Raw genomic sequence first — 20,822 nt, 5'->3', positions numbered from 1 at the left:
ATATCATAATATAATCATCATTCAAACTTATAACAATAATTATTTTTTCTAATATATTTACTGCAAGGTTTGATGTTATTTAAATTGTGTTAATTAAATAAAAGTGGTGTAGCCTAAATTGTTGATACTGAAAATGGACCGATTGGCAGTGCCTCTTTACTTAATAGATCGTTCACTTTTCCGAACATGGTTCTAAACTTCGTATTTTCCTATAATAAATATAAGTTAATATTTTTCCATTTAAATTAGTTTTAAATCACTTTTGATGAACTAGTTGGCTAGGCTTCATTGTGAGGGGCCATTTCAGTGTTATGTTCAGCATAATTAATAGTAACTGAATAAAATAATAACTATATTGGTAAAAATATGGCCAAAAGTTCGGAAGAAATCTATCGAGTCACAACCTTGTGAATAGTGGTAAGAAAGTTCATTCAAGATTATTTACTCTTTGTTATCCGAAGACAGTATGGTTATTCCATTACTAGAAAACAATCACCTAAGCTGGCTAAAAATTCTAGTAGAATCAATAAACAATTTATGAAGTCACATTAATTCAGAAATTATGACTTAACTAAATTAAGTCAAAAATCTGAAAGATGAATGCAAACGAAAACTATTTATAAAATATTTATTAAATGAGAAAGAATTATGTTTTATTACATTTTAACATAAAAAGTTACTCACGTTAGTGCAAAAATTGGCCGCAAGGTTGTAGCTCCTATCAAGTAGTTAATTATCATTAGAATGTTGATGTTCCTAAATTATCTTTATGGCCAGTTTTCTCAGTTTGAATATTGCCTCCTGAGTTTTATTATTTATATTATTACTATTACATTATTTTCAACATTGTTGTATTAAGGGTGAGGGGGGGGGTTGGTAGTTAACCAAGTAAGAACTGTAAACCTTATTTCTCTGATCTTCTTCTTTGATCCCTACATTTTGTTCCAAAATTATAAACGCTCTTTAAGGCCGTTCCAATATTTATGGATATATATCTCGCCTTATATTTATTTTTATTTTATTAATTAATTAATTTTTTTTTTAGCTTTCAAAATAAACAAGTTCATCTATTGCTGTCTAAGCAAGTGGGTTTATTGGCTCTGAGAACATTAAAAAAATCATTTAGCGCACATTATTACAAAGAAAAACAAGTTTTTTAGATTTTGTAGGACTAGCTTTTTGTTTTAATATCGCATATTAAATAAAACAATTTAATATTTAATAAGCCATGAAATATCTGTGTATATTTTTCCCAGTAGCAACAAATTTATCCACATTTTGTACAAATAGAAAGCCTGCTCTTCAAGGTTGAGGTCTAAAAGTATTTACGTTTTAAATTGTTTTTTTATAAATTATTTTTATAACTAATAAATTTTCAATTAATTTTTTTTGAACAAAACGCCATTAATTTCGCCCACGAAAAGAGCTAGTTAAAATGCATAACAAACGATCAATATTTAGAGTGGTTCAAAAATTACTGGAAAAATAAATAAGAGATTTGAAACAGAATTTTTTTTTTTAATCTATCCAATACTTTCTTTTGCCCTTCTTAAGAGAAAGTTTTACGCTCTCGTAAATTTTTCAAGTTAAAACATTAGTGTTTTTCACAGAAAATATTTGACAAAGGTTACCCGAATCGGGAAAAATGTGTGTTTGAAAATGGTCGGGCAAAAAGGATTTCTGTTCTCTTTGTTTTTATTTTATTTTTTTACTTTTTGAAATTGTATTCAATTTTGAAATTGCCGCTAAAACAAGCCACCATTTACAAATACCTGATGATAACCACAACAGTGAAGTATAACCAGTAAAACCTTCCCAATCAACAATCAAACACAGCGACACGCTGCCATATCAGAAAGCCAAAAGAGCTGCTACCACCGTTAATCTGTGCAAAAAAAATTTAGCTTTTCATAAAAAAAACTAAGTTTTCAAGCTCTACATCCGACCAAACTAACTTCCAAATTGGAAAAAAAAACATTCAATCTGAAGAAATTTGTAGGTATGTAAAAATATAAAAATTGCAATAAATTTTAAATCTGTGTTGCACAAGAAATTTTTTAATTTTGCTACTGCCGAGAAACAAATTATTTTTAGTTCCAGAGTCAGAAGAATGTGTTTTTTTAGAAACATTCTGAATGTGGAAAGTGAAATATCGCAGGTAGAAATACTGATAGCGACTTATTGATGATTTTTCAATTGATATATTTTCTCAAAAAACAACTAAGATTTTTCTTAAAAGTTGGTGTATAGATTGCATCCATATCGAAGTTTAATTTTTACTTGAAATTGTTTTCTTAAGGCACTTCAGTTAGGTTACATCTTGAAAAATGAGTTCACCACCTACATATTCAAATATTCCTTTTCCCGTAAAAATCATTCATGTAATGTATGTGATATTTTTTGTTTTATTACTCGTTGTTAAGGGTAATTCTTTGTCTGAACGACGGAAGTACGTTTGATCGTGCTTTATTTTTTTTAATTATTTAATGTTTCGTCACAAAACAAAGGTTAGTATCATTAAATTTATTAAAGCTTTTATAGTTAACTGTACAAATTTTGACTGAGGGCGGAGCATTTGACCTGCTTGCTCAACCTAAACATGGGCCCTACCTGTATGGGAAATGGACCATACTTTTTTAAGGTTTTTGGTTCTTATGTGGTTTGATACCTGTGATCAGCTTATCACCATGCTAATAGACACATGCATCTTCTTCGGTTCAAGTACCCACCAGCAAGGTGTGAAACATTCTCTATCGAATGAATACTCAAAAGAGAAAATATTAACGATTTCAACATATCTTCTTACAAAGGAGAAGAGCAGTACAAATTTTGCATTAAGCTATTAATAGGATCAACGTTTTTGCTCTTTGTAATGTGATTAGTATCCTTATTGTTTTAGCTTTGTTCAAATAGCTAAATTAACAATTCTAACTTCTCTTCAATATTTTGTCAAATTGAAAGAACTTCAGCTTCTATACTAATAAATTGTACCCACCTCTCCAAACTATCATTTGGATCCGCTCCTAGCACATTTAACAACTCCGTTATTTTACAATTCATAATTAGGGAAATATTTTAAGGTCTCAGAGGATTTGGTAGATCAACCCTTTTTCAATCTACAGTTGACTGTAGGAACAATTGCAACCGCTTTCATTGAAAACACCATGTCCTAAAGGATTGATATCAGCCAATATTTAGCTTGGGAAACCTCCAAAAACCTTTATTTGGGATTGATATCAGCCAAAACTACGAAGTTGCTAGAAAACCTTGTGAATGTAATTAGTGAAAGCCGTGTTAAGGTTCCTCACCCCATTTGTTTATTTTTAAAAAAAGATAAAAGCCTCACTAGTATTAATATTTTCTAATCTGGGAGTGGGGTGCGAATAAATAATCTGTTTTCTGAGTTGGAATGAGACAAGTAAAAAAAAAAAGATATTTATTATTTAAATGTAACCAATGATTTGTGAATGAGGCCAGTTATTTCTTAAAAGCAGTTTGAAGTGGTAAAGAAGAATTTGAATTTAGTTGAGATGTTTGGATGGACAGTATGTAAGGAAGTCAGCACTATTTAGCGGCCGCTCAGCGAACTAGCTAGCTGCTTAGTTCCCCTCCCCTGCTGCAAACTGCAACATTGGTTGGCAATGGCAATTACCTTCTAAAATGGTGGACATTTTCTGTGCTACGCTAATGGCTAGGGGCAAATAATATTATTTATTTGCCTTTGGGTAAATTCAGCATTTTCAGGTATGTTTTCTTAATTAATTTCTTCTCTTATTGAAAAATGCTTTTAGTATGTTTTCCCTTATTTTCTTTTAGTTTTCCAGTTCCAGGGTAGCCTTGAAAACCATATCATCTGGGTAAATAGGGAATAAGATCGGCTGATCAGTTGAATCATATGTGCTTATTTGTAGCGCGATTTATTAATTTTTATAAATATTAATTAATTATAAATATATACATTTTATAAAATTAAGTCTTAGTTGAAGTAACCACTTTAAAACCTGCAAGCTTTCAAATACCAATTGTGTTAAGTTTATTAATTGAAAATTTTAATTATCTTCACTTTTTGTTTACTATTCATTAAATGGGTAAACAGTTTTAGTGCTCGTTTTTTTAAGAAACCTTGCATTTAATTGTGTGCTCCAATAAAATAAAATAAAGCTTAACAGCTCTGGGATCTGCGGGATAAATAACCCTCATTTGTTTACTAAAGCAAATGCTCCACACAATTTACATTATTAGCCCAAAGTAATATTCTAAATGTTCATATTCTTTTCAATAAAAACTTTTTTTTACTAAGGGACATAATTGCTGCTTAGTGTTCTTTAAAAAGCGTAAAATTGAAATGAGCTTAGTTCAATCTAAACAGGCGGAAATATTAATAATTATGTCAGATATCAAGTTATCATTTGTGACAAAAAAATTGTCAACTGTCAGTAAATTAGAAGTAGTTTAAGGTGTACTCAAAATCATTCTATTTTATTTATTGCCTGTTTAAAGAATTATTGATTACCACTCCAGTAGTTTACCATTTCAAATGATATTGGCAATTGCATTGTTAAATTAATTGTAAGTACCACTTTGTATATTAATTAGAAAAAAACGAACATGATAGGAATTAATAATAAAAAAAAAAAGTTTGTCTGCTTTGAAACAAATCCTAGACTTATTCGGTATTATGAAAGTGTGTTGAAATTTTTGTTGAGCGTTTGGCTTGAATTGAAGAGTAAATTTAATTTCAGAACATTGCCGTAAATAATTTAAGCAATCAAGTAAATATTTAACCTCTTTAAAGTTGAATCTCCCACCATTAGCATTCAACGAAGAAATTACTACAATAACCGTGTTTTATGATAGGGTTTTACTTAATTTTCACCAAATCAATAAGAGAAAAAAAGTTTTTTATTTTTTTATGTTATCGAAAAATAAAATTCAACTTTTAAAGAAATTGAAAATGTAAACTAATAACTTCTATTTTATGATGTTTTTTCGCCTCTTAAATTTGTGTTTTATGAGAGCTGAAATTATGATTCTGTTCTTGTTTCTCTATTTTGTTCTAATTTAATTGTTTTCTATGAAGTAAAAAAGATTTACTATGATTTTTAAACTGTTATAAAACAGAACCAACCATTAATTTTACATTAGTGGCATTTCATTGATCCGAAAATAAAACCACCTAAGCTTGAAGCGAGTGAGGTTTCTTTCTTTTCCTTTATTCTGGAATTTAATGTATGAAATGATTTTTTCTTTTTATTGATTTGGGTGCAAGCTTAATAACGTTCTCGATTAATATTTACTTCTTTTTTTTTTTAATTAGACTTAATTGTTTTGTTGAGCGTCAGGTTATTCTAAACTATAATTATTTTAAGCTAGGTGTGTGTATGTAAAGGTTGTATTGATTGTTTAAAACAGTACAAACACCAATCGAAAAAAAACATATAGAACGTTACCATTGTTTCATATAATCATAATTATAAAATAACCAGCAGAGTAAAAATATTTACATTATCAGTTTTATCTCTTTTGTCACATGATAAGGCTACGAAGCTTGAAATTGTAGGTCAGGGAAATATTTAGTTAAGACATTATTAAGCGCTCTTTAAAAAATTAAATTGGATTTAATAAAAATTTGGCATAAGAAATTAAAGTATTTACTCTAAACAGAAGCTGACCAGTATAACTAGCTAGAAATATTTTTGCTTATTCCCAGATTATAATGCAGCTAAAAAATAAGTAACTGTAATTTACTTTATAAAATCCTGACATATTAACTTTTTTGTGTTTCGTTTATAATCCTGATGTATTTTCCAGCCATTTAATTTGTGTACATGTGAATTCCTAGTGTAGCCGTACATTTTACAAAGGGCTATCTTGAGTGTTCATTTTCTTCTTTGTTTCTTACCAACGATTTTATTACAAGGAATGATGAACATCAGTTCAATAGTGCTGTCAACGTTCTGTCAAACAATACCTGGGCATACCTAGGCATCTGAGCTTATGATGAAATTTGAATTGGAGATAAGTTCACACTTGCATGAACTAGCCCAGATTCCTGTCTAGTCTTTGATGAATACTTTTGGCCACCTGGTTGGCAATAATAGACTGCGTTAACCGAACTCTCGAGCTTATTATCTGCTGTTTATTTCCTGGCGCAGTCTACATTTATGATCCTATGTTCCAGGTACCTTAACAATGTACCCCCTATAATTCTTGATGAGGATAAATTGGTCCTATATAGAACTTCCATCCAGTCACTAACAATTTTGCTGATTTCTTTCCCTTTCCCCTTTCCAGTGACTTATAGATTCTATTTTTTTATTTTATTTTCTAGGAGGAGGAATGGACGGAACGCAGTTTTTAGTGCAGTGGGATGAACACCCTTCACATTTGGCCACAAGGCTTGGCTATTTACTTGAACATCAATCATTGGTAGATGTTACACTCATGTGCAATACCCATACCCTTAAAGTTCATCGGGCAGTCCTGGCTGCATGCAGCCCATATTTTGAGGTAATTTATTTTTTAATTTTAATTAAAGCGCATTGACAGCTGAGGACATTGGCGTTGTGCGCCATTTCTCCCTGTCTCAGGGTATTACACTCTCACTTCAGGCAATCCTGCCCGTTACTGGCCATTTAGTTGTCCTTGGACTCTAGAAGAAAACAACTAAGACCAAAAGCAGCTGGTCTCGAACTCGGGAACCGTGTGGGAGTTTTCAGAGCTTTTTACAAATAACCTGCCTCCAGACGGAAGGGTTTTATACCTTTATACCATTTTATACCTAATTTATACCTCCCTTCCCTAAAATTTTCACAGCAATCCTGTGTATCACGAGTTGACAAAGCAATTTACAACTCACTTTTATTTGAGCTGCTGTTAATGATGTCAAGTCTTTAAAAAAATAATGCTTAGAATCGTGAATTTCAAGATATAATTCATCCATTTTATAACTTTTTTAAAAAAATATATGCTATACAGATGAAATTGGTAATTAGTACTGATATTGTGAAAATTGATTGTCAATTAATTAGTATTAAGAGACCAAAGTACAGTATTAACGTTGTACAATTTATAAACAGTTCATTAACCAAATTTAAGAAAGAAAACGTAGACTTTTTGTCCCCATTATTTCGAAAACTCTTGTTCCAATATTTTGCCCAATTCCATATTTTAACAAATATGGAAACTAAATATTGCAAAAGAATTAAATGCGATGCGGGTGGACAAGATAAAGAAGAGGACCATATCAATATGGTGCGGGCTACCTTAAAAACTGATCCATACAAAAAATATTTGGAATCCTCAATAAAATGCAAACAGGCAAATCACAAGAAATGTTGATTTATCCTTCAGCTTTCCATTCTTGTGATTGATTTTGGATTTTCATATATCTTCAGATTTACATTCGGATTTAGAATTTTACTATAATTTACACCACTTATCTCTCGCCTTGAAAGAAAAGTTTATACTGCAAAAAAAGGTTGGTATATTTCTCTCTTCGTATGATCACCTTTAATTTCAGATAAATCTATTTGGTTAATTCATAAATTTTTCTAGATTTTTAAAGATGTTTCTAGGAATAAATCGTTTTATAAATCTAGCGTTGGTTCTTAAGTAAACTCGAAAAATTTCTGTCGAATTTCCCATCTACAAACAAAACTTCAACGAAAAAATTGTAGATATTCTTCAAAAATGATACATTTAATGAATAACAATATAATGTTTGTTTTTTGAAATTTCAGAGACAGCTTGGCAGCCATCCATTAATAGTCCTAAAAGATATGAAATTTTCCGTGCTCAAATCCTTAGTAGAATTCATGTACTGTGGAGAAACCAGTGTATCTGAAGAAAATCTTACTCCACTCTTGGAGGCGGCCAAATTCTTTGAGGTATGATTTTTACATGTTTTACATAAATTCTTAATTCCATAAACATACATATTATTTTTTTTTAATAGAATGTATTTAACCCATAAAATTTTAACAGTATTTAAAAAATGGATTGTCTATAACGCCGAATATCTTCAAGCAGTCGACTGTATTTTTTTTTTCTCTCCATCTACTTTTGGTGGCTTGTTAGATAGGGATGGAATTAATCGGCTGTAGGGTCATAGTTAACTTTTTGAGGGAAATGTAAGGGCTAGAAACTTTAGAATTGCGGTAAAAGAAAGTCGGGTAAGTGTCTACACCAGATTTTTGAATGTTTGTATTGGTTGAACTATTTATCTTGACGCTGTCTAATTATCATTTGAACAACCCTTAAGAAGGCAATCAATTAGCCGAAATGTCGATAAAAAGTCTAGGTTCTTTTTCTGACCGTTTCTTGATATCTTTCTAAATTTAATTATAACATACAGAATTAACATTTATATCAAAAACCTTTTATTCCTGTTTTATTAATACCAATGTAAGAGTGGGAGAAACTGAGTTTAGAAGTTGGGAAAAGCAGTGGGCTTTTTTGTTTAAAACAAAATCTTATTTACATATTTTAAATGTGTGTTATTTTAAAAAGCTTTTTTTTTTTCTAAATGTTGGCATGTATTCAAATCGTATTCGGGGGAATTATTTAGCGAAGTAACATAAATAACATAACAATAAACAAAATCAAATTAAAAAAAAAATTCTATTTGGCGTGTTGAAATTCTTAATTAAAAAATTACGGTGCTATTGAAAATTAGATTCAAACGTTTAATTGCAAAAAATAGGGCATTACTTTATTTTTATTTTTAAATTAGGTTTAAAATCAAATTTAAGTCTGAATGGTTAACAAATGTTAATTATATGTGTGTATTAGTGATATCTCTCTGAGCATATAATTTAATTTTAAATTTTTACAATTAAAATTATATTTATTATTAACCTAGTTATTTATTATTATTAACAACTTCATAAGATAGCCGCGATATTTGTGCATACCTAATTAGTTACTATCATGTAATGTTAAACAAAAGGGTGCTTTTAGATGGAAACGCATCTCAATCAAAGTGTTAAATGAAGTGATAAACTTCATACAAGGTACTTAACCTAGGGACATAAATTGCCAACATTTTAAATATATGTATATAGATTATTTCTTCACAATTAAGTTATTATTCAGGAAATAAATGTGGAATTTTTTTTGTTTTATTTTTTTTCAGGTTAAAGGCCTCTCTTCAATGACCAAAGAGACAGTATGCTCACCGAACACCACAAATCCAACAAAAACATTTAATGGCACTGTAGCTACGCCCACTACATGTGAGTATTATCTTTTGCTTCCTTCTTCAGCTTCTTTAATACAAGGGCAATAATGGTAATGGGTAAATATGGGCAATAATTATTTTAAAAACAAAAATGTTTCTATATTAAATGCAGTTAAAGGCAGTCGTATTCGTGAAGGGAAACCAAGCAATAAAGTTCTTATACTTTCCTCAAAATGTTAATTCATATTTGAATTTACTTCAATAGCCGTCTGAGAACTTTTTGAAAGGGTCTGAAGACCAGAATTTTTACTCAAGAGTTGATGGGGAGGGCCGCAACATCCCTTTCACCAACTGTCCAAAATGGCCCTCATGATATTAACAGCCTATTATTCTTATTTATTTATTCCATGTAGTTAGGGAATTTCGCTGAGCAAAGGGACAATTCCACACAACTGTAACCTCTGCACAGGGTTTTTTAAAATCCTACATAAACAGAAAAACAGAAAGTTTTGGTAAAATTCATGAACGGCGAATGAGTATATCCAGATTTCGTGTAAATATATTTAATTAAATATTGAAAATTTAGTTTGTACATTATCTGATATTATTCTCATATTTCAGCTGGTTATGGTCGAGGAGGTTGCGGCAATCGCGGTCGTGGGAGGGGGAGAGGGAGGCCTCCATTAAACACCACCACCAAGATCGGAAGTCCTACTGAGTCTGCACAAATTCTACTCTCTCTATCGGGGAACACGAATTCACCACACCTGTACACAACGAGTAAGAACGTTAAAATAGACCCGTCAGTTGTACAAGGAGGAGTTGAAAATAAGATCTCGCCCAAGCTGGGGTTTGAACCTCGAAGAAGAGGCAGAAAGAGAGGCGCTCTGAATACAGCTTTCCGTGATCGTCTCATGAGAGACGCAGATACCCAAATGGCGATAGAAAATCTAAAAAGGGATCTCTCTGATGACGGTGATTTGGTGGGATCACCGCTTTTATCTTCATTGTTATCAAAACAAGAAGCCGATGATAAAACTTACATGAACGCAATCAAGAACATCGGGCTACCCACTAATGTGCCTATCCTTGTTGATAATGGTCAAGGGAAACTTGTCACTCTGTCTGAAGATGTCCTGAAAACAGTCATAGACAATGGTGACGGTAGTGTACAACTTCATCTAGGTCCTACACCAAAAACTGCAAGGAATCAATCAGAAGAAGAAATTGTTACTGGTATTGGATCATCTATAGACATCAAGACGGACCATGAAGACACCATTAATGAGGAAATGCTGCAAAGTTTGAAGAAAGGGGCAGTTTCAGAAGCGGAAAACGAACCAGAAGCTGTTGTATTATTTGAGGTTACGGATAACAAGAAAGTGGAAAAATATGTTGTGTCCGCCAAAGAAGTAAGTCTACTTAAAGCACTCAATGAGCAGCTGACTAAACAGAAAAAAGAATTAGCCGATATAACGCGAAATAACAATCTTTCCACAATTGATGTTGCTGGTACAAATACAAAAGTTGCAGAACTTAAACTGAAAATTGGCAAAACAAAATCCATACTTTCTGAAGTTGTAGGATACGCACAAGGCCTTAGGGAGAAGTTGAAAAGTATAGAAACATCACAGGACAACAAGTCACAGATGGTTCAGTTAGAATTTATAGATGGCAATGGTGAGAAAATTGAAGGCTATCAAGTAACTGGAACGTTAGTTGATAAGAAAGATGGAGGCAAGGATGAATTTTTAGGTTTCTTTGATATGGGATGTGAAAGCAATAATGAGGGACCTCTGTTGACAGAAGGGGCCAAAGAAGAGGAAGATCAGCCCGAAGAAGGAAGAATACCATATGAAATTGAGGCAATGATTAATGATGACAATTCGAATAATATTGTTATTGAAGACAAGAACCAAGAATATAAGTATATCATAGACAATGATGGCAACGTGATGAATCAAGAGGAGAATAATTATGTTGTCTACGAGGAAGGTGAAGGAGTTATGTACGATGATGGAACTGAAGAATCTGTTCTGCCAAACATTGGAGATGATACGGGTGCAGATTTTGTAGTGAGTGAACCGCAGACCGAGTACATAGTCTACGATGATAAAGGACATGAGTTGACGGATGACAGTATGAAGTCGATGGGCGTGGATGGTGCTAGGTAAGTTCATTATTTCTTTTAATTTTAGTATCCTTCCTTGACACTATAAACTAACGGCCTTCTGTGTTAAAAAAAAGAGTGGTTTTTAGAAATAGGTTTAAGGTCTATCTATCGATAGATTCGATCTTCTGCGAATATTACCTCTTTTGCTCTCTCTTTCTAATGAATTATGCGACTGGGCCTTCCCATAGTGGAAATGGGGACTAGAATTTTCCTGTTGCATATTTTGCAGTAAAACCATGGCTAAATGGGTTCGGAGTGGATAGCGTAGGATTTCCTTCTCCAATGAAGAATAATTTTAAAGAGATTATGATTATGTAATTGTTGCCCTAAGTTTTAAAGATTGTACGAAATTTTTGAAAGATTAATGTTGATTGTACTGATGACATTTTGTATGCAGAGCGTAAATAAGAGAATTTTTTCCCCTGTCACTCTAGGTACATCGTTGAAACATACAATCCAGCTCAAAGCGACGAAGAAGTTGAAAAAGAAGACAGTGAAGAAGTGGTGGCCAGCATGCAAGGATTGACTGGTGAAGTTGAAGAAGAAGATGAAGAACATCATCACGGTCAGTTAGTGACTTCACACCACGTTAGACATGAAGATGAGGAAATAGTGGTCAGGGATACGTCATCGCATCATGATGATGAATCATCATCATTTGTCATATATCCGGAAAGTGGTGAAGTGGTGCATCATGTTGTTACCGATGTAAAGGAAGTGGTGGGCGATTGTTGTGATGATGATTTACAAAATGCTACGGACAGTTTATGTCCGATAACATCAAGTACGGCCAGTACTCCGCACGATCTAGTTGAAGAAGACATAGATAGCAATATAACGACGACTACTCATTTGTTACAGAACAGCCACCACCACCATCAGCAGCAGCATCATCATCATCATCAGCAACAACATCATCATCATCCTCATGCAAATCAAATCACCAGAAGGACTAGATCATCGTCTAGTTCGTTGAACGGCGAAACGTTGGGTTGTAGTGTAAAAAGACGAGATTCAACTGAATCGGACAATTCGGATAGGTTAATCGATAAAAAGAGAAGGATCGATCCAACATTGACTGATGAAAGTTTATAATAGGGGGCAAAACCCGCGTCCACCCGTGGCTGGTTCAAAAAGTGGTGAACTAAGAAATACAAAAAATTAGATCTCATACTTTTGCACACCTGTCATTATTAATTATTTTCTCCCGAGGACTTATTTTGTGGTCCTTACTTTTTTTTAGGAATGGTTATATAATAGATTTAAATAAATATATATATATAGTCCAGGTACCTACCTAGCCAGAGAATACAGGGTGTTTTTCTTTTTTCTGTTTTGATTTTTGATTTTTTTTTTTTAAATTATTAGATTGTAAACTGCACTCAATTTTTTTTTTGTATTTCATATATTTTAAAAAATTAATTGTTAATTTATTAAAACAAAAAGAAAGTTGTCTCATTAAAGTTTTTAAAATTATTCATCTCTGTATTAACTATAACAAATAAATAAAATTTTCAATTTTATTTTCAATTATTTAGGTTGTTATAACGTTAATTTCTTCTGTTTGAAGTGAATAACTTAAAAAATAAACATAAGAACCGTTTGAAACAAAGAAAAAGGAATGTAAATAATTTATTTTTACTGTTTTATAAAAGAATACATTTACCGGATGTATATACATAACAGATTTTAAAAAGTTATAAAAAAAAAAATTTAGATCTATATATATATAAAGATTGCTGTTGTATATATTTGATATTTATAATACAAAGGGAAATAATTAGTAAAAAATTTAGATATTGTGTGCATTAAACACCCTTTACATAAAATAAAATGTTAAATCCAGTCATATTTTGAGTATTTGTTGGTTGTGGGTATAAAACATCAGAGGAGAGCTAAATCTGGTGATGGTTAAATGTTACTTCATTTTTTTAAATGATCGTATTGATCTTGAGCATGCCCTGGTTATTTTCTGGATGATATCCTTGAAAAAGATGGGCGAAATATCTAGTAAAACTGGTCGTTCAACAAAAATCATTTAATCAGTCTCTGTGTAGGCCCTGTAAAATAATAGTGATTATAATAAACTAACTCGTGGATTTACTTAGTCCGTCATTAAGTTTGTAAACGTATTTAAAAATACAAAGGTTTGCATCCTATTGCTTCTTATGTCTAACCAATTTGAGCTGTGTGGATAATGCACTCTTTCGTGTAAATCTTAGCTTCTTTCCTCTTATAAATTGCCCAAATTACAAGCTTCCATTTTGGATTGTTTGTTGATGATCTCACTTTTTTTTTTCTTTTTTTTTTTTTAGAAGATCTAGAGAATCAATCTCCTCTTACTGACAGAGCTGCGATTTCGTCGAAGAGGGACAAAAATTGCCCCAGCTCGATTAGCCCAATAATAAAAATTCGCCTTAAATTTTTTAATTATTATTATTGGAATACTAAAAATAGAATTAACTTTATCAAAATTTCCATTTTCTTGACCACTTTCTTTGAGGAACAGCGGCAAATCTGTTTAAAAAAAAGATTTCTACTAAAGCTACATCCATTGGCCCCTTAGTTAAAGAAAAAAGTAAAAGATCAATTTCTGCCTGAGCTTAAAGTTTGTTAAGAATTGTTTGTTTTTTTTAAAAAAAAAAAAAAAAAATGTTAACAGCTTTACATAGAAAGATGTCATTGGGAAAGCTCTCCCTGATGGTGCCCAGGTAGATTTAAAGAACCATTTTCAAGTTACCTGTTTAGTTAATTTTTCTATATATATATTTTTTTTCTTCATAATGCTTTCTCATAAGTTTTTTTTACTTTAAGAAAAAAAAAAATAGCATTAAACATAGCAAGTATTAAAAATAAATAGAAATATAATTGTACTCCACAACTTTTAATATCTTTATTATTTATTCTGTGTCAACTTAAAAGTTTTATTTTCATATATTATTTATAATAAATTCAAATAAAATCGGGAAATAGAATTGAGAGTGTTAAAATTCATTTTTAGTTTTCTGTGTATATTATTATTTTAATGAACTTATTGTAAAGATAAGGAGGGGAAAAAGTGAAAATTAATTTCACAAGGAAAATGCCTTAAGAAGGTTATTTTTCTTAATTAAACCTTTTTTTTCCTCCAAAAAAAAAACATAAAGAAGAAAGAAAAAGCTATATAATTTGTAAATACTTAAAATTTTGCCAAAAAATTAAATTACAAACAAAATTGAACCTGAATTTTCAACATTTTGTACATATAATTTATTTTATAAGAAAAAAAAAAAAAAAAAGATTAATTCTTTTTGAATGAAAGCTTCGAGCTTTCTTTTTTTCTTTTTAGAAAGCACAAAACAAGTTTGAAGAAAAAGTGACAGAATTAATTAAATATTGTAAATACATTTATTAAAAAAAAAAAAAAAAAAAAATTTAATACAAATTGTAAATATTGTAAAAAAAAATTAATATAGGAAGATTATTTTTTTTGATTTTTTGTTTTTTAGTGGGATAGTTATTTGTGCTTTAACAAATACACAAACTATATATATATATATATGTAAGATAAAATAAAAAATTGTTATACCATAAAGTCATAAAAAGTAAAGTCATTTAATTGATAAAAAAATTTCATTTTCTTAAAATTATTTGAAAACACAAGATTATTTTATCTTAATTTTATTTTTTTCTCTTTCTTTTTCTCAAAAAAAGGCTTTTAAAATTATGGGTGACTTGACTCACTGAGCGAGGCAGTATCTAATATGGAACAATTAATCATCAAGAAATATGTTTTACAAATGTGCAATTCTTATTCTGCAGAAAGAATTAAAAAAAAAAAAAAAAATCAGTAAATCTTAAAATTCCATGTACTATAAAAATCAAAAAAATAAGTAAATGGAAATTTTGGATGTACAATTTTTAATTTTATTACATTTATTATTCATTAATGTTACAAATTTTGGTGTCTAAGCACTCTTGCAAAGGTTGAATTGCATTTTGTGCTATTTTATTAGATTTTCAGCTATAACGAATCAGTCATTGTAACGAGTTTATAGTTTTTAACTATATAGAGTATTTAACTATGGGTTTACTCTAAAATGCAGTTTCATTATACCTGCACTATATTGTATTTGAACTAAATTGGGTTAAAACAGTATTAAAAACACATGGAACTTAAATTATCATTAATGCTGACTTGCTATTTATACATTTTTTTTTGTAATTTTCCAACTAAAGTTGGCTGCAGAAAAGGATGAATTGAAAAAAAATATTTTTTGCTGATTAATTTGTTACCAGTATACGGCCCATATTTTCGTGTAATCTCTTAAAACGGAGTTATTATTTTATTTTTCCTTAAACTTCTTACCGATCAAGGTTAAAATGTCAAACAACATGTTTTTTTTCCCCTTAAATTTAAAGATGTTCTTCACTTTTAGATGCGTCCTAGTAAAGTTCTTCTTTTTAGTACAGTTTTTAATGCACATTATAATGAAATTGGGGCTATAAATCAGATCTTATAGGGGTGCCTCAGTTTTCAAACTAAATATTCTATTGGAAGTGTTTAAATAGTTTCTTAAATTTTGTTGATAATTTTCTACCTTAACGCTTTCATACAATAAGTAATACCGAATTTTAATTAAACATTATTCGTTGGGTACCTACTAATAAAACAAAATCAAGGAAACCGTGGTTTTGTTCAATTAAAGACAAAGCGGTCGTATAACCTTTTTAATGCAGTTTTTGTCAAATAACCTTCATGATACTGTCCCGCCAATCGTTTTTATTCCATTTTTTAAGAACAATTTTCGAATTCAGGGAAACGCGCATTTTTCCAAATGAAAATTTGGTTTTCATTTCAATACTTAATCCCACTACCGTTCAGTGAGCAAGTTCCTGTCATCAGTTTATCTCTATTTATTGATTTTATTTTTATTTTTTGTTTAAATTTAATTCGTTTTGTTTTATAAAAACAATTTTTGAATTTAAGAATTGTAAAATTGTGTACAAATTCTAAAAAAAAAGAAGGTAATTTCTTCCTTATCTTTTTTTGTTCATTTCATTTCATTTCAGTGAATGTATGTATTTATTTAAAGATGTTTGAAACCACGATACATCATTATCACTCTTTTCATTGCTTCAATTTTTCATTGTTTGGTTTATTTAACTGAAAACTTTGCTTTCCATTTGACTTCAATGTAGTCTGTACTTCAATAAGTAATAATTACTTTTACTTAAGCTCTTTTCAAAGCTTTTCCGTACCTTTTTCCTGCCGGAATTCTCCTGGAGCAAAGTGCTTTACTTTTCTGCTTTCATCCTACTAATGTGAAGACTTCAAAAACCAAATTCTCACTTCTTTACAATCACCAAGTCACTCTTTCAGTAAAGTTGCAACCGTAAGTGATTCCAATGATCTTAGCTTGCCAAAAATAAAGAATAAAACGTGGCTATGATAATTGTGTTTATGTCACAGGCTATGGTTATTTTAGAAAAGGGAACTTTCACCTAGACGGATAGGAGGATCTAACTAGGTTCTTTGTCAAAATTAATTGCTAAAAGATTTGGCCTAATTATTTTTCAGGGCATTTAATCTCTCTCTCTCTCTCAGAAAAGTAAGTGAATTTAGCTTGATATCTGAAAGCTATTTAATCTGAAGGCTGAGAAACTCAAGGCTGAAGGTGATACAGTCCGATTTTTTTAGATGTTTTTGCCAACAAACTCTGATTCTTTATCTCAAACCAGGTCTTACCCAAGGCTCACGTGTTGATCCTGTGCCAATCATTAAGTTCTCTTTCTGCTTGCCTCTTCCCACCTGTGTGGAGGTTTACTTATTTTTCTTCATTCAGGAGGAATTTTTTTTTTTTCTTGGCCATTTTTGCTGTTCGAGCATTTGGGATATTTCCAGTTTTTTGTTTTTCGAACAGCTAGCCCTTCATTCAGCTACACCAGAAATCCATCTCAACTACCTTCACCTTTGAGAATTTTTTTTGTTTTGTTCTGAGGTTGTCCATGTTTCTGAATCGCGAGTAAAGAGCACCTTCTATAAACAGAAAATTCACCCAATTTCCATTCTTAATCGCAACTTCTCTTTCTACACCGCCCAGCGTGCCCACACGTTTTTTTTCCATGCTTTTTTCCTAGAAGTATTCTCGCTCTATTGAAGCGATACTGAAATCTGGATGCTGGTCCATTAATGGCAAACATGATTTGAGTCATTTCACTTTCTTTTGAGTAAATGAGTACCATATTAAGGCGCATCTTGTAAACTCGGGACCGTTTCTCAAACCTTAATCTCATTTTTTTTTCTCACGGCCATAAAGGGTTCGTTCAATTTGTTTTGTTTTTTTCTAGCCTCTAATACCCTTAGCTTCCATAAAGCCGACCCAGAAAGCAGCTAAATGAGCGAAGCAAAAAAAAAATCATTGCACCACCAAACGTTTGCCCAATTATTACATGTATACTAAATATTTTTCAAGACCTATATACACAAAACAGTTACCTAATCTACATTACAGTATTCTTCTCGTATTGATTGCTCTCCTAGATTTTTGGAGCTTAATAGTAATCTGCTCCAAATTTTCCATAATTTACCCACAAAATTTTCTGTCATTTTTCAAGCTCATATTTTCATTTTAAGTTCAAAAATTGTAATATATAAAAAATACAAAATAGTAATTAAACTGTATAATTGTGAAGTATATAAAAGTATTACAAAAAAAAATAATAATCGATTAATTGACCATAAGAGTTGTAAATTATTGTAATTTATTTTTTATTGAGTCAATAAAATATTTTCTATACAAAATGATTGAAAAAAAAAATTAATACTAATAACAAATTTGAGGCCTTTATCTTTAAGCCTATTTGGAAAATAAAAAAAAATTAGTTACTTAAAGTTTTTAATTATAAGAAATTTTTTCTCCATTTCAAAAAGAAAATTTTTTTGATCGATTGTGAAATTGTCCAATTTTTTGCTGTGTTAGCAAAAGAAAATGCACAGAATTAACACCTTTTCTATTTTTTTTTTGTTTTTTGTTTTAATAATTACACGTATGACAAAAATTTATTTTATATACGAAAAAGTAAAGCAAAAATAAAGTATTTTTTATGCTAATCTTTAAATGTTGGGGCATGAATTAATGTCGCTATTGTTTTGTTAAAAAAAAGAAAAAAAAAAAGCACTTTTTCCTGAAAAATGAAAAGCGTGCTGGAAAAAAAATAATTTTTCATTGTGTAAATTTAAAAGTTTCAATAAAGAAGATGTACAATTTGTAAAATATTTATAATAATGTATGTATAGTTTATATTAAATATAGAGTTGTATTTTCCATAGTACAATTTGATATGAACTCAAGAATTTTAATTATTAAATAAAAAAAATATCTCGAGATTTAAAAGTAAGTAAAATGAAATGAAATTACCAATTTACATAGTTCTTGATAAACACATAATTTAAAACATTATAAAAAAACAAATTTAAGTTCAAATCAAGGATTTTTATTGGTTAATTCACAAAAAAAAACCACAGCGATGTTATCAAATACAAAATATATTTATTAGAACATTTTGTTCAGTATTAATTCTGATTTTATTAAAACTACCTGTTGGACTAATTCTTTTGTTTAACTTGTCTGTAGGTAGGGTTACCAACTGCCCTTTTTTGGAAAGGACAGTCCTTTTTTGAAACCTGGTTGTCCTTGTCCTTTCTTAAATTAGGAAAGGACGCTTTTTGTCCTTTTTTTCCAGATATTGTTCACACAAATCTAATTTATTTTATTGTATTTTTGATTTAAGTTCTGACTCCCGAGACTTCTTCAATTGGCGTGTTGTGTTTTTCTGTTCTAACTGTACTGAATAGGTCAAGAGGTAATTGATGTATCGATGAACAAAATGGTACTGGATTTGATGATTCTGATTAATTATATTCTTATGGTAGGTGAATTCCTTTCTCAATGCCGACGTTGTTTTGAGGCCTACTTTTTTTGCAATTAATCACAGATTTCTGCATCAATTTTTAAAATAACCACTATTCATGGGCTATCTTTCGAAGGGTGTTTGTACGTGATGTTTTTTATGAATAGTGCACGTTTTAAACTTATATAATATTTTTGAGAAAAATGAAGTCGAAAGTTTTTGGAAAAAAATTAGAAACTTGCTATTTCCTATGTTTGGGCCACAAAGTGAAATACTTAATATTATTATTTTGGAATACAAATTAGCTTATTTAAAAGGAAATTTAACCTTCTTTCTAATGAGCTTATTGGAATTGCTGTAGCTTTAATAGTTTGAGAAATATAGACAAATGTTTGCTAAAAAGTACAGAAAACATAAAATTAAAAATATCTATAAAACGGAGCCGAATCGTGCCATAGTGTATATAGAATTTTTTGTTGCAAATGATGCCCAGAATCGCCTCCCGAAGTAACGATAGTCTTATGCTGAACACCCTGTATATCCCCTGGCCCCAAAATCCTGTCGACGGCCCTGTAGGTTGTCCTTTTTAGGAACTTTATAGAGTTGGCAACCCTATCTATAAGTGACAAGCAGGATGTAGGGATCTCAGGAAACTAACTCCCCTTTTTTTGGAGTCGAATTGTCGCTTTTGATAATAAGCCTTCATCCAAAGTTTGGGCTACAGTTTTATCTGTCAAGTATTTATGAAATTTGAATGTGGTTGAATGTTAATACATTCGAAGGGCGATAAAATAGTAAGGTCAGGGCCGGATTTTCCTATAGGCTAACTAGACTTCAGCCTAGGGCCTCAAGATCAAGAGGGGCCTACAATCAAATTGTTAGCAAAATTAAAATTACACTATTGTAAAAACAGTACCAATAACAACATGTTTCATTTAACATATTGATATACATATATCACTGTAGTGATGTATTTTATTATCTCTCATGTAATTTACAAACTTAAAAATGGGAGGTGAAAGGGCCTCCAAAAGTGGAATAGCCTAGGACCTCTTTACATCTAAATCAAGGCCCTGATTAAGGTTTTTTAATTTCTTTACAATTTTGGCCGTCCAAAGGTTCTATTTAATCTGGGTATTTCAAAACAAGTTTGTCCTCTTTCCACCTCTTTTATTTGAAACTTATTCTCTGAGAATAGGGTACCTGGTGGTGAGTTCTGTAACAGCTGTGAACATCACGTTTACTTCAATAGAAACAATCTACACTTCCCAAGTAATACTCCGTGTACGCATATTCGTTCAGAAAATGGTAGGCCACATTTGAAGACGGTGGTTTTCAATTTATAATAATAAAAAAAGGTAATTAAAGAACACCACCTTCTAAAGCAATTTTATCCACGAAAAATCATAACTTTATCCCGTACAACTGGGTTTGCTGACTATAGGATTTTGGATGTTAAGAATTCACCGGATCAAGGCCGGATTTAGATGAAAAGAGCCCCCTAGGCTATTCCACTTAAGAGGCCCTTTCGCCTCCCATTTTTAAGTTTGTAAATTACATGAGAGATAATAAAAT

At 30.8% G+C, this 20,822-nt stretch overlaps 1 protein-coding gene across 3 annotated transcripts; it reads left to right on the top strand.

Annotated features, from left to right (window-relative positions):
- Nucleotides 1-1,824: 1,824 nt before the first annotated feature.
- On the top strand, nt 1,825-18,901 carry LOC141450682 (uncharacterized). Of its 3 annotated transcripts, none has more exons than XM_074121331.1 (6): nt 1,825-1,999; nt 6,332-6,510; nt 7,743-7,889; nt 9,137-9,236; nt 9,803-11,351; nt 11,789-18,901. In XM_074121331.1, the coding sequence occupies exons 2-6, from the start codon at nt 6,340-6,342 to the stop codon at nt 12,447-12,449; spliced, it is 2,628 nt and encodes an 875-aa protein (XP_073977432.1). In that variant the 5' UTR covers nt 1,825-1,999; nt 6,332-6,339; the 3' UTR covers nt 12,450-18,901. The 3 variants fall into 3 exon arrangements, with proteins under 3 accessions (XP_073977432.1, XP_073977431.1, XP_073977430.1); XM_074121330.1 differs by lacking the exon at nt 1,825-1,999 and adding an exon at nt 3,566-3,744; XM_074121329.1 differs by lacking the exon at nt 1,825-1,999 and adding an exon at nt 4,411-4,569.
- The last annotated feature ends 1,921 nt before the right edge of the window (nt 18,902-20,822 follow it).

This window comes from Rhodnius prolixus, unplaced genomic scaffold (genome assembly GCF_049639745.1).
Source record: "Rhodnius prolixus isolate KJV_2025 unplaced genomic scaffold, Rpr scaffold_8, whole genome shotgun sequence".
In the NCBI taxonomy this organism is placed as follows: Eukaryota; Metazoa; Arthropoda; class Insecta; order Hemiptera; family Reduviidae; genus Rhodnius; species Rhodnius prolixus.
The sequence above is the reverse complement of the archived record's forward strand: the minus strand, read 5'-3'. Positions and strand labels throughout refer to the sequence as shown.